Genomic DNA, 22,461 nt, shown 5'->3' on the forward strand with positions numbered 1-22,461 from the left:
CCTCGACACTGGGATGGGGGCTCTCTGCATGGCCTGTGGCCCCCGACACTGACATGGGGACTCTGTGCATAGCCTGTGGCCCCCGACTCTAGGATGGGGGCTCTCTGCATGGCCTGTGGCCCCCGACTCTAGGATGGGGACTCTCTGCATGGCCTATGGCCCCCGACACTGGGATGGGGGCTCTCTGCATGGCCTATGGCCCCCGACTCTAGGATGGGGGCTCTCTGCATGGCCTATGGCCCCCGACACTGGGATGGGGGCTCTCTGCATGGCCTATGGCCCCCGACTCTAGGATGGGGACTCTCTGCATGGCCTGTGGCCCCCGACTCTAGGATGGGGGCTCTCTGCATGGCCTGTGGTCCCCGGAACTGGGGTGGGGACTGCATCAAACTACCTTTGCTGCTTTCTTCTTCAGAGTGGTTGGAGATTGGGCATTGGCGCGCGCGTGTGTGTGTGTGTGTGTGTGTGTGTGTGTGTGTGTGTTTTCATTATCTGCCCTGGCTGATCCTGGATCCTGCTAGTTCTAATCTTTCTGCCTCCACCTCCCTGAGTGCTGAGATTACAAGCGTGCACCAGGCATCCATCCGGTTTACCCATCCAATTTACACGGTGTATGTTTTCTGCAGGCAAAGCAAACACTCCGCCCCACAGCCATGGTCCTGGCCTGTTTCAGAAAGGGGGTGGGGGGAGAATAAGGAAGTGCCCTCAAGAATTGGCCGGGGCTCCTAAAGCCAGGGACAGTGGGGCAGCCTATAGCAAGGACGGCTGGCTGGCACCGTGATGCCAACTAATGATTAACTTGTTGTGGGATGAGTCATTCCTCTACGCTGGGTGAAGTTTTCGCCGAACTCTTTCAATTGAGAGTTTTCCTTCCTCCTCGCTGGAGGCTGGAGCCCGCCCTTCTGCGGAGGGCGCTTGATCGGCTCCCCTTCCCTATCTCGGGTGATCGGGTTTTAAAACCAGGCTTCTTGGAATTGCTGGGAAACGGTGGCCAAGCCGGGTGGGAACAGGAAGTGAGCTTGCTCCAGAAGCCGTGGGCCCGGCGGCGAGGAGCCTTCGAAAGCAAAAGTTAGCTCGGCCTCCGGCGGGCTGGAGTCGCAGGTCTTCTTCCCCAAGCCGCTAGCCCGGGTCCCCGGAGCTGTGACCGGCGGGAGAGCGCCGGAACTGTGACCGCTCTGCGATTAGGTGAGTGCGGCTCTGCGGCCTCGTTCCACTCCCACTAGCCGGCCACGCGGCTGCTGCTCCGGTGGCGATCTCGCGTGGGGCTTCCCGACGCTTAGCCACCGAGGTGCTGCCCGCGCCGGCAGAACCCTCGGCGCCTTCCTCTCCAGAAAGCCTCAGACAACTTCTTAGGCTTACTGTCTTTTTAACTCGACTCTGGATCCTGGAGCTGAGTTAATCACGCGCTGATGTCACTGTGTGGAGTCCTCTCGCCTCTGCTGCATGTCTTCCCGCGTTTTATGCTCTTCCAACCCTTAAAAGACACCGCCAAACCCCGGCACCTTCAAATTCTCTCTCCATTTCGCCCCTCCCTCAATCTGTTTTTTCTCCCTCTCCCCTCTTTACGTCCTCCCCCCCCCCCCCACTTCCTTGAGCTTTTAAACTTCTGATTTTCCTGCCGGTCACTCACTCTTGTAACTACTTGAGACTTTAAAGCTATTGGTAATTACCATTTCTTATAAATTTCTTATTTCTATTTCTTAGTTGTTTTTTTTTTTTAAAGGAAGTCCTCTATGTCCCTTCTGCTTGGTTAGCTCTCCGTTTCTTTAAAACATGATTTATTTCCATTTCCATTTTATGTCTATGAGCGTTTTGCCTGCAAGTATGTATGTACACCTGGTGTGTACGCGCGCGCGCCCCCGCTCCTGTGCGCGGTGGTGGGTGTGGGGTGGGGTGGGCACAGATTCCCTGGAACTGGAGTTCCAGATAGTTTAAGCCACCATATGGATGCTGGGAACGGAGCACAGATACTCTGCAGAAGTGGTAAGGGCTCTAAACTGCTGAGCCATCTCTTCAGTCCCAACAAATCTGTTTTTATGAATAGGGGAGTGATCCAATTAGGATGACGAACACTCTCGTTTCTAACGAATCGGCTGCGTCTCTTCACCCAGGATGGAGAAGATGACCCCATAGTACCAGGTAGTGCAGCTGGTGTTTGGTTCTGCACAGTAATGCCACAATGAGAAAATCAAATCCCGTTTGCGGTTTAATCCAGTCCAGGAAATAACATGACTTCTTCAGCAGCCTGTATAGCAAGGCCACTTCACCCAATTCGGCCTGCCATCTTTTTTTTTTTTTTTTGTGAAGCTTCCAACTTGAAATTTTTTAATAAGAGAGTGGACATCTTCTTGCTTCATTCCGTATTTCCCAGGTTTACTGGCCCACTTAAATATGGCATCTGATGCATTTCCGCTTTGTAGAGTTTCTTTTTATTGGTGATATTTTCAGGCAGTTGTATGGTTCGGGTATTACCGTGAAAGCTGCAGTTGCTGCCCTCAGGAAGCTCATGGTCTTGGACAGGAAATGCTCACAAAATGCGGGCCCAGAGCTGGGGGAGAGGTTGTGTAGCAACCATACTAAGTCCTGGCGTGGATTAAGACACAAGCAGGATTTGAGTCTGTTTGCTGTGGTCTTGCCCAGGTTCTTGGGCAAAATCACAAGCCGGGGATCGCCCTAGCCCAGCCCTCTTGGAGGCCGAGGCACTTTGGGACAGGCCATTCATCCTCTCAGCTGCCAAATCGGGGTGCTTTACTCTGATAGCTTCACCCTATGGTGGGTAGCAGCAAGCGGTTTCAAAGTTCTTAATCTCTTCTTTAACACCTGTACCCATTTTAACTAATTCCCAGCAGGGAGCTTATGTGTTTGATCATTGTTTGGTTCACATGTCCTTGGTGAGATTGCTGTAGGAAACCTTTCATTTTAGAGTTCTTTAAGGAGCTGTGACTCGGAACTTTCGAACTGGGACCAAAGAGAACACCCGTGTTTGTAACAGAGTCTGCTGTGGCAGTCGGATGTCCTTCAAAAGCTCAGGACTTCAGGCCCATCAGAGGTGTTACCAATAGTTACAGGGTGAAAACATTGTAGTCATATGGCTACAATGTAACCCAGAAACAGCTTTAAAACCCCCGAAAAATAGGGGTCCAGCAGTGGAGGCACCGCCTTGAATCCCAGCACTCGGGAGGCAGAGGCAGGTGGATCCCTGAGTTTGAGGCCAGCCTGGTCTACAGAGAGAGTTCCAGCACAGCCGGGGCTACACAAAGAAACCCTATCTCGAAAAACAAACAAACAAACAAACAATCCTGAAATATGGAAAGAAAGCATTTAGTTATTGTCCCATCTGTATTTCTTACTTCGACTAAAACAATAAGGCTTTAGTGGTAAAATGATTATCTAAAGAGTTAACTCTTCCTGTCCCATACCCAGAGCCAAAAGCCCTGCCACTCCTCAGGCCTCTTTGTCAGTTGATTTAATTTTAGAAATTCATCCATTTCTTTTAGATCCTAGAGCCGGGCGGTGGTGGCGCACGCCTTTAATCCCAGCACTCGGGAGGCAGAGGCAGGCGGTTCTCTGTGAGTTCGAGGCCAGCCTGGTCTACAAGAGCTAGTTCCAGGACAGGAACCAAAAAGCTACGGAGAAACCCTGTCTCAAAAAAATCAAAAAAATGGGGCTGGAGAGATGGCTCAGAGGTTAAGAGCATTGCCTGCTCTTCCAAAGGTCCTGAGTTCAATTCCCAGCAACCACATGGTGGCTCACAACCATCTGTAATGGGGTCTGGTGCCCTCTTCTGGCCTGCAGGCATACACACAGAATATTGTATACATAATAAATAAATAAATAAATAAATATTTTAAAAAAATAAATAAATAAATAAATAGATCCTAGAAGTGAGGTATAGCCATGTTTTTTTTGTGTGTGAAGTTTTGTAAATTTCATAGTTATCAGTTGTAATGTCTCCCTTTTTGCCCCTCACTTTATTAATCTGGGTTTTCTCTCTTTTAGTTAGTAGGTCTTCTTTATCTTTTGTTAGTATCAACTTTGCTTCTTCAATTCTTTGTGAATCTCTTTTTGGTTTTGTTTCATTAATTTCTGCCCTGGCCGAAATCATTTTTCCCATATGTCTTAGTTACTATTCTGTTGCCATGCAGAGTCCCCATGAAAACATCTAACTGTGGGGCTGGCTTATAGTTTCAGAGGGGTTAGTTCATTGTCATCACCGTGGGGAGCATGGTGGCGGGCAGGCAGGCAAAGCAGTGGGGCAGCAGCTGAGAGTTCACATGATCCACAAGTTCCAGGCCAATGGAGAGTAAGAAATAGGGCTTGCTGTGGGCTGTTGAAACCCCAGAACTCACCCTGTGTTTCTCCCTTTTCTAATTCTTCTCAAACAGTTCCAGTTAACCGGAAACAAGCATTCAAACAAACAAACAAACAAACAGAAATTGGCCCTGAGGGTCATTATCATTCAAACCGTTACACCTGGTATAAGCTTGTCCTGGTTTTCCTGAGGCCTTAAGGGGTTGCTATTGTCCATTTGATCTTTGACCTCAGTGGAGCCAAGAGCTGTGCTGGAGTCACATGCAGGAGGCAGGCTGCGTGGAGCTGCCGGGAGCTGCTAACCCAAAGAGTTGCTTCCGTTTTTAAGTCACTCTGTTGGGGCTGCCTTAACTCAGATGCTCCCCCCTCCCCCATCTACTGATAAGAATGAGGTATTGAAGTCACCCACTTATGGTGCTGGAATTAATTCATGACTTTACCCTTAGCAGAATTTGATTTATTCATACACCAATGAATAAATGTCCTCTTGATGGATTGTCTCTCAGTCCATATGAGGTGATCCTCTCTGGACTGAAATCTGATATTTGAACAGTGGCACTGGCTTGTTTCTGAGACCCCTTTGCTTGGACATCCGTTTCTACCTGTTCACCTTTAAGGCAGTGTTTGTTATCTTTAAAGTTGAGGTGCATTTTTTTTGGCGGCAACAAATAGATGGATTTTGGTTTTGGTTGGTTGGTTTGTTTGTTTTGATTCAATCTGCAGTTTGTGTCTTTTGGTTGTGGTACAGGGATCACTAGTATACAGAATTATTATCGAAAGATTCTGCCCAAGAACTGTGTCCCATAGTTGCCAAATGAGACCTCGTGAAACTAAAAGACGTCTGCATAACGAAGGATCTGTTAATTGGGCAAAGGGACAGCATACAGGATGAAAGAAAAATCTTTACACACCGTTTATCTGACAAAGCGTTAGTATCTAGACAATACAAAGAAGTAAACGTGTAGGCCAGGTGGTTGTGGCACATGCCTTTACCCTCAGCTCTTGGAAGGCAAGCGCAGGCAGCTCTCTGTGAGTTCAAGGCCAGCCTGGTCGACAAAGCAAGTTCTAGAAAAACCAAGGCTATTACACAGAAAAACCATGTCTCAAAAGATCAACAAAACAAGACAAAACAAAACAAACAAAAAAAAGAGAAAGAAAACAACTAAAAATGTAAGCGATAAGAATTCAAATAACTCGATTAATAAGTGAGTCAATGAAACGAACAGGTGGTTCTCAGAAGATGAAATGAAGGCCCAGGAATTGGCAGAGGGGGCAGAGGCACTTGAGACGGCCTTAGTTCCTTCCCTAGAACACACACGATGGAAGAGGGCCGACTCCGGAAAGAAAGTTCTCACTCCTATGAGTGGAAAGAATGTCCCTTACTCTCAAATAAATAAATGAGTAAGTCGTTAAATAAATGGTAAAAAAAAAAAAAACTCACAAATAGCTAAAAGCAATGAAACAATTCTCCACTTCCCTAGCCATCAGAGAACTGTGAATTAAAGTACATTGAGATTCCATTTTATCCCCATCAGGATAGCAGTCATTAAGATAAAAAATGACCACAGATGCTTGAAAGAAATTAGACAGAAGGCAGAAGGAACCCGTAGACCCTGCTAATGGGGATGCAAGCTGGGCTAGCCTCTGGAAAATCAATGCGGAGGTTGTTCCAAAAACTTAACAATAGATCTTCTGTGTGACCCAGCTGTATCTATGCTCAGGATTCTAAGTCAACATATCAGAGAGACACTTGTACATCCATAGTTATTCACAATAGCTAAATTATGGAACCAACCCGACCATTAAAAACAGAGGAATGGATGAGGAAAATGTGGCATTTTACACACACACACACACACACACACACACACACACACACACACGCGCGCGCGCGCGCATGCACGCACATGTAGTAGGAGTCTGTTTGCTTGCTCCTGGCTGCTCAGCCCCAAAATAATCACTCAGAAACCGTATTATTTGCAATACTGTTTGGCCAATAGCTTAAGCGTATTTCTGGCTAAGTCTTATATCTTAATTTAACCCATCTCTATTAATCTGTGTATTGACACGTGACTGTGACTTACTGAGTAAAGTTTTGGAGTCTGTGTCCGGCGGGATTACATGGCTTCTTCTGACTCCACCTTCTTTCTCCCAGCATTCAGTTTAGTTTTCCCTTCCTAGCTCTACTCTTTTGCCTTACCACAGGCCAAGACAGTTTCTTTATTAACCAATAGTATTCACAGCATACAGAGGGGGATCCCACATCCCCTCCCTTTTTCTGTCTAAATGTAAAGAAAGGTTTTAATTTTAATATAGTAAAATTACATATAGCAAACAGGTAGCAAGCAAGAATTACAGTTACAATATCTATATCTACTTTATCTCTTATCATAACTAAGGAAAACCATATATATTCTTCAACTCCATCAAAGACTCCAGAAGGATATAATATTACCCAAGTAAACAAGAAGTGCATTGTAAGCAACTTCCAAAATTCTAGGATTGACAGAGAGATCTCTCTGCCTGAAGAGTCACCCAAAGTTCTTCTGTACCATTGCATCCATCTGTAGCCTACAGGCCCATATTATCCATCAGACTTTTCCACAAAGCAGGAAATTTCAAAGACAGTTCTGCTTATATTGGCAGTTTGTCAGTCACTTTCTTCTGTGTCCTGAAGAATGTCTGGCAGACTCTTTCATGAATCAGGGACCCCGGAAGATCGTCTCACCTTTAGGCAAGTTTAGCAGTCATTTCTCTGTGGATCCTGAATGTCCAGTTAATCAGGCAGTCCAGACAAGAGCAGTTTCTTGCCCAAATGGCTAACCAATTCCACAAAGAGCCTCTTTGATGCCCATATCCTCTTGAAATAGATTGGTGCTGCCAGGAGCAGATGTGCCTCATTGTCATAAAAAGTCCTAAGTTCTTAAAACATTTTAAATGCCATATTCTGAAGGTCCCTGAAAGATTTGAAGAATACATATCTAACTGAAATGTATCTCTATATATCTAGAAAACCTAACATTACTACAAGCTTGACTATTTTAGATGATTATCTATTAACTTATATTTCTTAATTATATATTACGTTTTTAAATGAGTTGCACAAACGCAATACCTTAAGAGCAGAAATAGACATATAACAAAATTGACCTTAAATTTGTATCATTAAACCAAGATCAATACCAATGCAAAGTATTTCTCTATATCATGTGCGCACGCACACACACACACACACACACACACACACACACACACACATTTTCAACCATAAAGAACAGAGTATTTAACTACTTATTTAGATATTTAAAATATTGCATAAAAAATAAAATTCCGCTGGGTAGTGGTGGCACACTCCTTTAATCCCAATACTTGGGAGGCAGAGGCAGGTGGATCCAGCCTGGTTTACAGATCGAGTTCTAGGACAGCCAGGGCTACACAGAGAAACCCTGTCTCCAAAAACAACAACCAAAAAAGTTATATTATTTGCAGGAAAATGGACAAAAACGGAGATAATCATCCTTAGTCAACCGAGCCAATCTCGGAAAGACAGATGTCATCAGCTTTTACCATTTGTGGTTTGTAGATTTTATTTAGTCACATAAACTCATGAATTTGACATGAAATGTAGAAGTGAAACTTTCTTGAGACTTGAGGCGGCAGAGGGACTGACTGACACAGTATAAAGGAATATACTCAGCATACAATGTATCCATGCACACAGTTCGACCAATCTTACCTAGGCCAGCCCTCTTCCTCCTGCCTCCTGCCTACGCCCTGCCAGGAGAGCAGGAAGTACAAACCGCCCTACCCTCCAGCTCTCGCTTGCCCTCTGCCTGCCACAGACCCAGAGAAGGGGCTTGGTAGCCAGGCGCCTTCACCGAGGACCTCTGGGGGGTTTGTTTCTGGTAAGGTCAGCTGGGCTTTTAAGGGGAAGGATCTTGATTCTAGAACTTTCTAGGCTTCTGGGGGCCATATGGCTGTAGAGGGATTCAGCATTTCAATACTGAAAGGGAAATCTTTTTCTGTGTGGGTAGCTTTTTCTGTGTGGGTAGCTGCCCTCTATCTTCTGTCCCCCCACTTCCTGGACGGATGTGCTTCTGGGTGTTCCTTGAATGGACCTTAAATACAACCATCTATTTGAAGCCTCCCCCTTAAACGGAAACCAAAATTTAAATTTCAGCTGACTTGGCTGCTCCATCTCCTGTTCTACTTACTGCCTCTGAAACTACACATCTTCTGATACATACATGCACACCCCCAAACACGAACACAGTCTTAGCGATTTGACTGTGTATATGATCTGCAGTACTGGGAATTGAATCCAGAACCTCACATGTGCTGGGCACGCATTTTACTGCCCTGAGCTACTTCCCAGCCTGCCGTTCCTATTAAAACCGAAAACAGAGCCGACCCGAGAATGGAACAATAAGGAAGCACAGATTAAAAACTCAGAAATCTGTACCAGCGGCGAGATTGGGGTGAGGTTAATTAAGCGTCTTACAAGGGAAGTTATGATTACATTCAATTAGAAAATAATGCGTCTGGCTATACATTTTTATTGAGGTTTGGGTGACTTGGCTGGGCAGTTTCGAACACCTGCCTGCTGGGGCTTGTTGATTGTGTGTGTGGGTCGTTAGGACCAGGGGAGGGAGAGCCTAGTTAGAGCCCTCACCCCCTTTCTGGGAGCAGCCTTGCCCCAGGGGAGGCAGAGGCAGCACTAACAGTTAGACTTGGCTTGAGACATGCTTTGGAAGACAGGTAAACTTTTATCCCTGGAAAGTTCTAGCAAGTTTCATTTCATGTCCCCCACCCCCACCCCATCTTGGAGGTAGTTCTCTAAACCACCCCGGAGGAGCCTTTCAAGGATTGCAGTCGACAGGCGTGTGAGGCTTAGGCAGAGCCGCAGAGAGTCTCACTCTAACGCAGTCTGGTGTTTGCTAAACTTTTAATATTTCTGGAAATACCGATTATTTGAAAATGTATTTATTTGTCTTTCTCTGTTGCATCCAATAGTAATTAGTATAAGATCATATTTTTTTCTGAGTATGTGTGCATGTTTGTGGGTATGCATGCGTGTGTGTGTGTGTTTGTGCGTGTTTGTGGGTATGCGTGTGTGTGTTCTTCATGTGTTATCTATCTTGGGTCTTTGCTGGCTTGACGCTCACCAAGCAGCCGGAATAGGCAGGCTGGTGTTAACGAAAATTTCAGACTTTTAAGGTGTGTGCTGTTGAAGCCCTTGAGCGACACATGAATCTGCGCCCACATCTGGCGAGGCGATCCAGTTGTGACCTAGTGCGATAGTAAAATGAAGGCCGTGGCAATCGTGTCTTCAGAGGCTGCTAGTCAAATGTGTTAAATGTGTGCTGCTAGGGAGGCTTCTGAACACGTGTGTGTCCTAATGTTTGCTTACATTTAAATATTGTCAGTCGTGCATATGTAAACATTAAATGTTCTTATATATTACATGGTGCAAATATATGTGTCGGGATTATTATTATTATTATTATTACAGCAGTAATAGGATATACACATGATGTGACAAACTTTTCAGATTTACTTATGCCCACATAGTTGTGTAGAAATGTGAATAAATTTCAGTATAAAATGCCAAATGTGACCAGAGAATTAATAATTTTATTTTTATTCTTTTCTACCCTTCCTCTGTGAGCTGTTTTCAGGAGCAGAAGAACATAACAAAAAGTATTATTTAAACAACAGTAACAATGTTAATTCCCCGTGAGTTCAGGCTACCAGTCTAGGTTCAATAAGACAAGACCACAGAGTTGTCCCTTTTCTTACAGAGCAGGCAGACTAGCAGTGGTTTTTATGGTCTCCCTCTCTCTGGTTTTTCGAGACAGGGTTTCTCTGTGTAGCCCTGGCTGTCCTGGAACTCATTCTGTAGACCAGGCTGGCCTCAAACTCAAGGAGGTCCGCCTGCCTCTGCCTCCCGAGTGCTGGGGTTAAAGGTGTGCGCCACCACTGCCCAGCTCATGCTCTCTTAAATTCCATGAAACTGATTGCCTTTTGGGTACCATGACTAAAGAAACGTGCGACCTAATCAAAACCAGCCAAACAGGACTGAATGTCGTGTACCACGGAGTGCCCTGGGAAGCTTTGATGCCTGTTAGTAGTTATGTTTGATGGGAAAACTTCAGAAGTCTTGTTACGTTGTTGCAAAGGTGATGAGATGGGTGAGCTGTGACCGGCACAGGGGCCAGGTACCAGTCACATGACGTCCAGCTCACTGTCATCCTGGCCTCAGATCTTAACGGGCGGGCCGTTTCATTCTGTTTTTCTGTCAGGAAACGCTGTTTAAAGGGCATGAATGTGGGAAGGGACTTGTAAGGAAGAGGGAGGGAGATGGAGTGGGAGAAATATGAGAGGGTGGGGGTGCCGAGGGTAAACCTATATACATATAGGAAATTGTCAAAGAGCGAGCTTAACCAATTAAAACAATTAAAATAGAAGAAAATGCTGTTGGATATGTGACACCTGAAAAGGCTAATTAATATAATTTCTTGATCTTGTATTACTTATAGGGAAATATTCTAAGGAAGTAGGAGTGCATTCAGGAATTTTCACTTTCATATCTGCCTAAAATTAATAAGGCCAGCTGTTAAGAGCCCTGGGTGCCCAGAGGACCTGGGTTCAATTCCCAGCACCCACAGCTCACAACTGTCTGTAACTCCCAGATCTGACACCCTCACACAGATGGCATGCAGGGGAAACACCAATGCACGTAAACTAAAAATAAATTATTTAAAAAATTAATAAGGTATGGTTGTGTGGATTATGTCCATATGGTAGCTATACCTTATGGACATTAAAATCCGTGCTATAAAGAAAAAAGATATCAGAATGTACTTTCAATATTATTAGTGGGAAAATAAGTATGAATAAAAACATTTGGTAGAAGCCAGGTGGTGGTGGCGCATGCCTTTTATCCCAGCACTTGGCAGGCAGAGTCAGGTGGATCTCTGTGAGTTTGAGACCAGCCTGGTCTACAGAGCGAGTTCCAAGATAGCCAAGGCTACACAGAGAAACCCTGTCTCAAAAGAACCAATATATATTTATTGTTATAATATTTATATATTAATATTATATATTTATTATTTTCTACCAAATACACATATATATGTAAGATATTACTAGATGTTTATCTTTGGTTTGTGTAATTAAGGGTAATTTTAATCATTTATTTTTCTTAATATTTTTCTAAAACAAATAATTATTTTCATCAGAAAAATTAAAAAGAAAAAGAAGGAAGTCTTGCCTCTTGTGGAGTTTTCCCTTTTAAGTGGGGTTTTTAACAGAGATTAAACTTCTTTTTTTTTTTCTGGTTTTTTCAAGACAGGGTTTCTCTGTGTAACTTTGGAGCCTGTCCCGGAACTAGCTCTTGTAGACCAGGCTGGCCTCGAATTCACAGAGATCCACCTGCCTCTGCCTCCTGAGTGCTGGATTTAAAGGCGTGGGCCACCACTGCCTGGAAAGATTAAACTTCTTTAAAATGTTAAGGATGTTTTGTCTAATGCCAGTAAATAAAGCTGGTCCTAAGTTAGGGTCTTTAAACAGAGGTTTAACTTAGGTTCAGGTACATTTAGAAGCGCTAATACGGGGTGTAAACTACAAACCGCCAAAGTGCAGAAATGTAACAGAAGACCACGCTGTCACTCCCGCCGCTGTCATTCACGCCTCTGTCCTTCCACGCCCACGTCCACGATTCCACTCTCCTTAGACAACACAGACGCTGCTTTGTGTGCGGGTCAGGGCCCTCTGGGAACCCACAGGTACACACGCCCACATGAATGTACCCACCAATACCCTCTGTAGTTCACACACAGCCAGGCATGGTTTTCCCGTCATTTTCTTTTTTTTCTTTTTTTTAATTTTTAATTTTTTTTTGGTTTTTCGAGACAGGGTTTCTCTGTAGCTTTCGAGCCTGTCCTGGAACTAGCTCTTGTAGACCAGGCTGGTCTCGAACTCACAGAGATCCGCCTGCCTCTGCGTCCCGAGTGCTGGGATTAAAGGCATGCGCCACCATCGCCCGGCATTCCGTCATTTTCAATAGCGGAGCACCACCTGCGTGAATGGCCGGGAACCCTGATTGACTGCGGACTATGTTCTCTTGTCCAGCAAGCCCGCCGTGTGTTTATTGTACAAGTTTTGGCTTTGAGGTCATTTACATTTACGTATGAAAAGACCCCTGAAAGTTAATAGGGTTCAGGCTGCGCTCTACACTGTTTATGGTGAAATTACCCACCTACGTGGTTTAATTTCCACCCCCATCACGTGGTCAGTTCGATGGTTGAAAACTGGCTTCTCATTGTGCTTGTGGTTTGCTTTTCCGTAAGAGAAGTTGAGCTTTTTTTTTTTTCCTCCGAAGAGTGTAAACTGTTGGTCTTTCTCATCCTTCCTCACTTCCCCAGATAAGGTCTCTCCGTATAATGGTCTTGGCTGTCCTGAAACTCACTTCTTTGAAGAACATTCAGAGGCTGGTGCTGCTTCCTGCCCTGGACTACTGCCTTTAAGACACGAACACACCCAGGCAGCATTTCTTTCTGTTTTCACGTTCTCTCTCCTCCCTCCCTTCACCTCCCCTTCCGTGTTTTGCAAGGCTGAATCTCACACTTTAGTAGCTGTAGCTGTTAAACATAGCCTGATATTTACCATGCTCCCTAGATGGCCTCCAACTATGGGTAATTCTCCTGCCTCAGTCTCTTGACAGCTGAATTCTATGGACAAACCACCACGCTTGGCTTCCAAGATAGCACTTTCATTCAAAAAGATAATATCTGCATATATCACCCTGAACAGCTATAGAAAAGAAGGGCACATTCCTGTTCTCACTCCTTCATCCTCAAGCCCTGGTCCTTCAGGCCACACAGGGGACAATATTTATCACGAGGTTGGTACATCTGCTTGAGAACTTCCCGAACTTTCCTTTTAGTTTTTATAGACTATCTCTGGAAAAGTCTACTGCATTGTTTTGAATATTATTGAAAAGCAGATGTATATTTTTTTTGTTTTATTGTAATTTGTTTTTCACTTTTATCAACACATCTTGGATGCTGTTTCAGGAGATGGGATGTCGTGGTAAGGGCCGCGTGCTATGTGGCCGAGTCCGGCAGGTCCGCCGTTGGAGTGCCTTGAGTTGTTCAAGGCTGCATTCCACAAATGGGCTCAGTTGAACGTGTGTGTTTCTATAGAGAAAGAATTATTTTTGTAGGTTTATTTTATTCTTGTGTGTGTGTGTGTGTGTCCATGTGTGTGTGTGTGCGTGTGTGTTTGTGTGTGTGTGTGTGTGTGTGTGTGTGTATGACTGGAGGTGCCTGTGGAAACTAGAAGAAGGTGTCAGGTCCCTGGAGCTGGAGTTATAGGTAGTTGTGAGCCACCTGATGTGGGTGCTGGGAAGTGAACCCACTTTTGCAAGGGCTTCAAGTGCTTTTAACTGCTAAGCCATCTCTCTGGTCCCATTAGGAAATTCTTAGTTAAGAAATGGAATTATTAGTTTGTTCCTTCGTGTGCCCAACAGTTCTGGTTTGTCGTACTTTGAACATGTAACTGTTAAGTGCTGGCCAGGTTTAAAATGCCGTTCTTTAAACACACACACCACCACCACCACCACCACCACCACCAACAACAACAACAACAACAATAGCAAACAAAACACAAAACAGAACAAAAACTCCTAGTACACTTGTGTCTCCATGCCTGTTTCTTTTTTTCAATAATTTTTAAATTTTATTTTATGGTATGGGTGGGTTTTTTTTTTTTTTGCCTGCATGTATGTCTTGGCACCACATGCATGCCTGGTGCCCACCGAGGCCCGAAGACGAGGTCAGAGCCTCTGAAACTGGAGTTACAATTCTGAGCAGCCATGTGGGTCCAGTCTTCCGAAAGAGCAGCCATCTCTCTAGCCCCTTAAAATGTTTTTCTCGGGTAAAAGAATTTTCATGATAATCAATCAGTTTTGCAATGGAAAATCCAGGGTCGAAAAACACTGGAAATCAAATGCAAAGCAGATTCTTTTCAAGATGTTGACCGTGTCTTCTAAATCAAGAAAAGTTCTTTAAATGATGATCTAATCTCGAGCTCACAAAAGACAAGGGAATTTTTGCTGCATAATTCCAATTGTCACAGTATATTAAGAAGAGAATGAGAGAGCACCTGCTAGATGGCTCAGCCAGTAAAAGTGCCCACTGTGCAAGGCGGGCAACCTGAGCTCTATCCCCAGAACCCGTGCAAAGGTGGAGGGAGAGAACAAACCCCACAGAGATGTTCTCTGGCTTTCCCATGCTGGCTTTGGCACGCACACGCCTATACTCACAATCACACAATAATAATGAATTCAGTTTAACTTTCAAAAGGATAACTGGGCCGTGGTGGCACATGCCTTAATTCCAGCGCTCGGGAGGCAAAGACAGGTGGGTCTCTGTGAGTTCGAGTCCAGCCTGGTCTACAGAGCGAGTTCCAGGACAACCAGAGCTACACAGAGACATCCTGCACACATCTTTGATCCCAGCAGTTGGAGGCCCAGGCAGGAAGACTGGCCTAGTGTACAGTGAATTCCACGCCAGGCTGAGATACATGATGGTTATATGGGAGGTGATGTACGCTGTGAATATGTTTCATTGCCATTGGTTAATAAAGAAGCTGCTTTCGGCCAATGGCTTAACAGAGTAAAGCCAGGCTGAAAGAGATTTATAGAGAGAGTAGGCGGGGTGAGGGAGACACTATGTAGCCACCAAAGGGGAAAGAGATGAGCTTCCAGCTGGAACCTTGCTGGTAGGCTATGAGTCTCATGGTAAAATATAAAATAATGAAAATGGGTTAATTCTAGACGTAAGAGCTAGCGAGCAGCACACTTAAGCTATTGGCCAAACAGCATTGCAAATAATATAGTTTCTGTGTGATTATTTCAGTTCTGGGCAGCTGGGAACGAACAGGCAGCCTCCGCCAACATAATGGGATCTCCCTCCTCCCTCTCTCTCTCCATCCCTTCTTCCATCCTTCCCTTTCTTTTTCCTTTCTGTTTTTTTTTCTTTTTTTGAGGTATGGTTTCTCTATGTAGCCCTGGTTGCCTTAGAACTCACTTTCTATAGGACCAGGTTGGCCTTGAACTCAGTGGTCAGACAGATGTGCGCCACCACTGCCTGGTAAGGGGCCTGTCTGAAAAAGTGAAAGCAAAGAAGAAAAGCAATGATATAGGCTGCTGTTTCCAGCAAGTCCCACTATCTCTACATGTAATGAACAAAGAAGCATAAGCGTGAGCCATGTAGGACATTATTGTTCTTATGAATATCGAGTGAATAAAATCCCCACAGTGGGTGTGCTAATCTACATATGTAGTGTGTTTCAGTTTTTTTAATCCCTGTGTCCTTGTATGTGAATATGTGAGTAGCATGATTGTAATATTGTGACCATATTTTAATTTACTATATTTTGAATTTTTACACATAGAAATCAACAGTTTCTAAACCCAGAGAGAGGGAAGGCACTTCTGGAAGGAAAAAAACAAAGAAACTCTGAGTCATTTGGGCCATTAAAAAAATAATAAAACTATCCTAATGTGAAAATAAAAAATATATATTTAAGTTATTATTTATCTTTGTGTTTGTCTTTGCTGATGTTTTGAGACAGAGTCTTGCTATATAGACTTAACTGCCCTGGGACTGCTATGTGGACCAAGTAAACGTTGAACCTGTGGCAATCCTCCTGCTTCTGAATCTTCAGTGCTAGCGTTACAGGGTGAGTGACCGTACCCAGCTTACAGATATTCTTATTTTAACATCATCTGTGGAACGAAAGACCCCGGGTGTATCCCCTCTGTTGCTGTCTCTGAGTGCTGATTCACCTTAGTGTCTTCAGCCATGAATGCTCAGGAAGGACGGGTATAGTCCTTAAGGCTCAGAAACAATTCTCTTGGTTGTGGGGGAGGGGGAGACAGTTTTGTGGTCAGGTGAAGGGCAGCATCTGAGATGCCATGGAAGTGATGGGGCGGTGTTGGAGCAGAAAGGTTTTCCAGGTGAAGGGTCTTGGAGAGTCGCCGTCCAGACTTACCTCTTGAGGGCAAGGCATCTCTCAATTAAAACAAAGAGCCCCTCAGCTGAGGAGGGTGAGGACCGCTTCTTCCAGATGAATGTCTGTAATGGTCAACTAAATAAGAAAAATAAGCTGAGAACATCACTCATGACCCCAGGTCCCGGCGTTTGGGTCCCATGCTGGCTAGTTTTTATGACGTGATACAAGCTAGAGTCATTTTGGAAAGGGAGCCTAAAGAGAGAAAATGCCCCTACCAGACTGGCCTGTTGCACATTTTTTTTGACTGATGTGTGATGTAGAAGGACCCAGCTCACTGTGGGCACCGCCATTCCTGCACCGATGGTCTTGGGTGCTCCATAAGGCAGGTGGAGCAAGCCATGACGAGCAGGCCAGTAAGCAGCACCCCTCCATGGCGTCTGCGTTGGTTCCTGCCCTGACTTCCCTGCATGACAGACTCTACGAGCTGTAAGGTTAAACCAACCTCTTCCTCTCCAAATTGCTTTTGGCCATGGTGTTTTATCATAGTCATAAACACTAACTAAGACAGGCCCCAGGACCAGGACTTTCTCTTTCGTGGGGGTTGGCATGGTTCTGGTATTTATTAGTAGCTGAGATTAATCTGATGTCACTTCAGATTCACAACGTCAGGACATAGGTACCCTTCCGCTCCTCACTTATACACTGAGACGCTCACAATGCACCGAGGAAGCGGCTTCCCAAGGAAGAGTGGCCAGTGGCACAGCCAGGCTTTGATCAAGGTGGAGTCGTGTTCCTAGCCACGACACTTGCTGTCCTTCTGCAGAGTCACCAATCCGTTCAAGACTCTGGGGTTGCTCAGCTGAAGTCTGTGTCCGTCCAGTTAGCTTCTACATCTTGTCTCCACCTTTCCTTCAAGAACTGCTTTTCCAGCCTCCTCCCCAAAGGTCTCTTGCCTGCAGGAATCCCTATTCCCAAGACTGTTACCACACCAAGTTGAGATGGTCTGACCAGCGACTCTCTGTATCTCCACCTCCCTAGGCAAAAGCTCCTGGGAAGTAGGAACCTCTTTGTTTCCCATTATCCTCCAGGTCTTCCCTCTAAAATTCCTAGAACAGAGTAGATACAATCCATATTTGCCAAGAAAGCAGCTGGTAGCGGACACTCGAGTTCCTCACTTGATCACGGTATATCATGTGTTGGCCCAGGTCACCACCCTTTCTACCTCGCGAAAGGAATGGATTTCAACAGCTGCCTTTATAAAATTGCCGAACAGCTGGGCAGTAGTGAAGTGGCCGCCCTCAAGTTTCTGTGTTTGGACTACATACCACAGAAGAAACAGGAGCCCATCAACGATGCCCTGATGCTCTTTCAGGGGCTGCAGGAGAAGGAAATGTTGGAGGAAGGCAATCTGTCCTTCCTGAAGGAGTTGCTTTTCCTCATCTGTCGGCTGGACCTGCTGACCCACGCCCTAAACAGCAGTAAGGATGAGATGAAGAGAGAGCTGTATGATCTAGACAAAGCTCAGGTTTCTGCCTACAGGTGAGTAGAGATGCTCTCTCTCTCTCTCTCTCTCTCTCTCTCTCTCTCTCTCTGTGTGTGTGTGTGTGTGTGTGTGTGTGTGTGTATGTGTGTGTGTGTGTGTGTGTGTTGGGGGGTCTGGGAAGCATGGGTTGAAGGGACCTGACTCTGCAGATGTTACTGCTGGGGTTCATATTGTGAAGTTTATACTCATGAGACCCTGGGTTAAATGAAGACACTTAGTGGCTAGATATATAATTTGGAGAAAAATGCTGAAGCCATAAAATCATTTATTTTTCATGCAGCATGGCACAGAAAAAAAGGACTGCTGGGGAGGAGAAGGGATTTGGCTGCAGAAGGATAAGGCAGGCAAACATATGTGAGGGGATATGGTCAAAGCCCTATGTGAGGGGATATAGTCAAAGCCCTATATGAGGGCATATGATCAAAGCCCTATATGAGGGGATATAGTCAAAGCCCTATGTGAGGGGATATAGTCAAAGCTCTATATGCTAACATATAACCCTCTATATGTTAGCTACTTTCCTTTTCCTGTGGAGAGACTGAATCACCCGGGCTAGTTGTCTTTATAAGTTTCTGGTCTTTTTTTTCCCCCTGAAAACACACAGACTTTTAAAGGTAGCATACATACCTACATTAACACAGGTATAGAATGTTTGGTGTGCACAAATCAGCGAAAGACGATTCTCCCGTCTCTATTTGAGTAGGTAAAAGACATCTGCCAGCTCTGTAAGTCCCTTTGTACTACATAAAAATTGTAATATAAGTCTCTATCTATGCTATATGAAGGGATGGCATGTAATAAGAAATCATAAGGACTTTGTAGCTAAGATGTATCATATCGCATCCAGTCTCAGAGCGGTTCCCATGAAGGACCAGCACATATATCATCGTCCTGTAGTTTTTCTTGTTTTCTTCCTTTATGTCTGTAGTTAAGATTTTCAGGAGGTCTCCCTTGGTAAAATCTGACCTTTATCTGTGCAAACAAAGGCATAACCTCTCCCCCAACACAGCACATTTCCTGACTTCCATTCTAAAGTCAAAACACTCTTAAAATATATAGGCTGGTTTAATTCAGCAGTTTTCATAATACAATGTCTCTGAGCAGCTGTTGTTTTTTGCTTATTAGCATTTGAAAAAAATTAAAGTTAACAAAGTACCATATAGGATCCGAATGTTCTCTGTTATAATATTCCCCATCCTTATGTGGGTTATTCTTTTTATATTACTTAACTTTTTTTTTTAAACTATTTATTTTTTCTATGACTGTCCCTACCATCTTCTTTTCTTTCTTTGGCATCTAAGCACATTTTTTAAAGACTACTGTTACCTGTTCAGAGATTTTTCTTGGCCTGGACCTGGCAAACGTGTGTGCGTTTGTGCGTGTGCGTGTGTTTATCTGCTGTTTCTCTGACCACGTGAGACAAACCTTAACCTGCTAGGCTACCTGCAGTGGGGCTCTGCTTAGCACGTGGTGCTGGCAGCTGACTCCATCCGGTTTGGGTCGAAGAGAGCCGAGCCTCATGCCTGTGGGCCCCCACCTGGAGCCAGCTTTGGTAAGTTTCTGCGCCTGCGCTGTGGCTGTTGTTTCTATCTAGTGTTCCATCCTATCGAGTAGGGTGCCATTCAGGTGCTCAGCTGCACTGCAGGACTTCTTAGAGGAACTGTGCCCCTGGACCCCTCAAGCTTCAGCTCTGCATGAGAGACTGCCATTACGGGCAAGCTGTGACTGGTACCATGTTCAGAAAATTTCCCAGCTTTCTCAGGCCCTATGTGTTTTTGCGCCATGTATGGAGCACAAAATGTAGTCGGTCTTTTCCGTCAGGCCCTTTTTTTTTTTTTTTGGATGACTAGCCCACAAAGAATGACACAGAGACTTATTATTAATTATGAAAGCTTGACTTTTAGCTTAGGTTTGTTTCCAGTTAGCTCTTAAATAACTTAAATTAACCTGTTTTTATTAATCTACATATCATCACGTGGCTTTTTACCTCCTCTCTGTTCTGTATGTCCGACTTCCTCCGCATCTGGCTAGCATCTCCTGCAAGCCTAGATTCATCCTGAGTTACTCTCTCCACAGAAGGCCCACCTCTTCTCCCCTGCCTAGCTATTGAACATTCAGCTCTTTATCAAACCAATCAGTTGCCTTAGGCAGGGGAGGCCAAACAGAGACAAGTTTTCAAGCAGTGTAGACAAATACCCAAGGACAGAAGAGTGCATTTTAGAATACAGTTGCAGAGGGGAAATAATGGCAGCGGTACCGTGGTAACAAGCTGGCACGGTGGCCGGAGCAGGAAGCTGAGAACTCACATCCCCCCCCCCCCCCCCCATCCGCAGGAAACAGGAAGTGAAAAATGCAAGTGAGGCAAGGCTAGTCTACATTCTAAAAGTTCCACAACCTGTCCAGACAGCCTGGGGACCCAGGGTTCCGGTACAGAGCCTATGAAGGATAGTTTCCATTCAAACCGCCAAAAGTCACCGGTACCCACAGTTCAATCTGTTACAATGTTACATCAGATGCAAAATACGGATAATGTGTGACTACTTACCAAGTTAGTAACTTTGCCAGGGGAAAGGACAACAATGTGGCATCCTAAGAGCACCTGGCCTTGGTCTACTCCAGGAAAGGGACCACCCCTCGCTGCCCCTGGGCTGGGCAGTGGGTGTAGGTGAAGGGGTGGGGGTAGGAATGGAGAACTCTGGAGGTGTGCTCACTTTTGGCTGCGTTTTCTCACCCGCTGAAATAAGCCATGAATACCTGATCCCTTCTCTGTGCTTCATGGTAAATTCTCCTCCTCAGCGACGTAAGAACTGAGACCACCGCTCTGGTGGGCAGAGTCCCTCATCTGTGACACTCTCGTCTTGGTGGCGCCGCCTTCTGACACCCACCACGTGTGTCCACTCTGTTCATGGTTAGGGCCGCGGTCACGGCTTCCCACACTAACCATCCCCCACTCACCTGCTTGTGCATACCTGTAGAACCCTTCCACGGCTTTGCTACTCAGATGACAGGGTTCTCCCCTGATGCTTGGCCCTACAGACCGACTGAACCTCAGCTTTCCACCGTCTCAGGAGGACCGAGCCATGTGTGTTAGTTCTGTATTAGTTCTGTTTCTTGGTTCCGTGACAGAAGCCACATAAAGGAAGGAGTGTTTATTTCGGTTTTTAATCGAGGGTGTAGCCAGTCATGGTGAAGCCATGGTGACAGGAGCTGGGATAGCTGGCTGATCACATATCTGCTGTTAGGAGGCTAAGAGAGACAAAAAGCTGGTGCCCAGCTCATTTTCCTCTTTATGCTCTTTGGGACTACGGCCCAAGTAAGGATGCCAGGCTTTTTCTGACTTCAGCTCATCCAATCAAACCCCTTTACAGACCTGCCCAGAGACCCGTCTTCTCAGTAATTCCAGATCCCTTTGGCATTGGGAACTCCACTTCTCCTCACCCTAGGGAGAGTGGGCAACTGTGAGCTCCACAGAGTCACCACAGAGTCACGGGGTCATGGGCCAGTGGCTCGGTTTTTTTTTAAAGCAGAAGCACTTTGTCCCCTTCTCCTTTTCAACGTGTCTTGTGCTCAGCTGTTCTTGAAGCGAGTTTTAGTTCTTCTCTTAGCACTTCTACCTAAGCCTTAGCCTTCCTTCCTCATCAGTAACCTTGGCATGGGAGAGCCACACAGCCAGCATCGGCAGCCACTCTTTCCTTGTCCTACGGCTTCCTACTTCAGGCTTGACTATGCTGACATTGACACTGGGTGTATTGTTTTCCTAGGGCCATCATCATAAAGTATCACACACTGAATGTTTAAAGTAATAACTTAGCTCGGTGGGGTTGGTGGTGCACACACCTTTTATCCTCGCACTTGCGAGACAGAGGTAGGCAAATGGACCTTTGAGTTTGAGGCCAGCCTGGTCTATAGAGCAAGTTCTAGTACATCCAGGGCTATACAGACAAACCCTGTATTGTCAAATAAAAATTAAAATAAAAAAATCAGGCTCATTAGGACACCGGACATTGGGTCAGGCCCCACCCTCCTCCATTATGACCTAAGTTGGGCCACCTCCTCACTGTCTAGGTATATGGTGATGTTTGAGGACGCGAGTCAACCAGGAATGCTGTATTGTTTGAGTTTACTAGATTAATGTTCTTTACAAGGAGTTTATAATGAATATTAATTAAGGTGCCTATTCATCATAAGAAATGATGGCCCCAGAACTAGGAAAGTCAGGGTGTGTGTGTGTGTCCTCAGCTTGTGCCACCATCTGGGGCTCTTAAAAGTTCCCGCCTTGTGAACTAGGATGAAGCAAACCACACCAACAGTGTTTGTCACCTAGGAGCTGCCAAATACCTAAACTCTTTGATTGCACACAGAAGGGTCAGCAAAAAGTCACCGCTGAATGGTTGTTAGCCATTGACTCAGAGGAGCCAAGAGAATGAAAATATGCGTGTGTCGTGCCCCACCATAGGATGCTCTAGGTGTTCTCTTTTCATATTTTAGCTTCTGCCTCCACAGCTACTGACAAACTATTCCAGTGTGTTACTAATAACACTAATGAAGCCCGCGGGTCTCAGTAATGAGGACGATAAGGGACTGTT

At 45.3% G+C, this 22,461-nt stretch overlaps 1 protein-coding gene across 3 annotated transcripts in view; it reads left to right on the forward strand.

Annotated features, from left to right (window-relative positions):
- Positions 1–893: 893 nt before the first annotated feature.
- Positions 894–22,461, forward strand: part of LOC121458619 (caspase-8-like) — a 35,863-nt gene continuing 14,295 nt past the window's right edge. The window contains exons 1-4 of one of the 3 annotated variants that reach the window (XM_041667934.1): positions 894–1,185; positions 2,045–2,139; positions 15,952–16,059; positions 17,538–17,871. In XM_041667934.1, the coding sequence (XP_041523868.1) occupies positions 17,567–17,871 (305 nt within the window). In that variant the 5' untranslated portion in view covers positions 894–1,185; positions 2,045–2,139; positions 15,952–16,059; positions 17,538–17,566. Of the gene's footprint in view, positions 1,186–2,044; positions 2,140–8,130; positions 8,217–15,951; positions 16,060–17,537; positions 17,872–22,461 lie in introns of those variants that run through there. The other 2 variants (XM_041667933.1, XM_041667935.1) reach the window with 2 other exon arrangements.

The sequence above is a fragment of the Microtus oregoni genome, unplaced genomic scaffold, assembly GCF_018167655.1.
Source record: "Microtus oregoni isolate MIOR12 unplaced genomic scaffold, Mior012 000018F_ref0000195, whole genome shotgun sequence".
Taxonomy (NCBI): Eukaryota; Metazoa; Chordata; class Mammalia; order Rodentia; family Cricetidae; genus Microtus; species Microtus oregoni.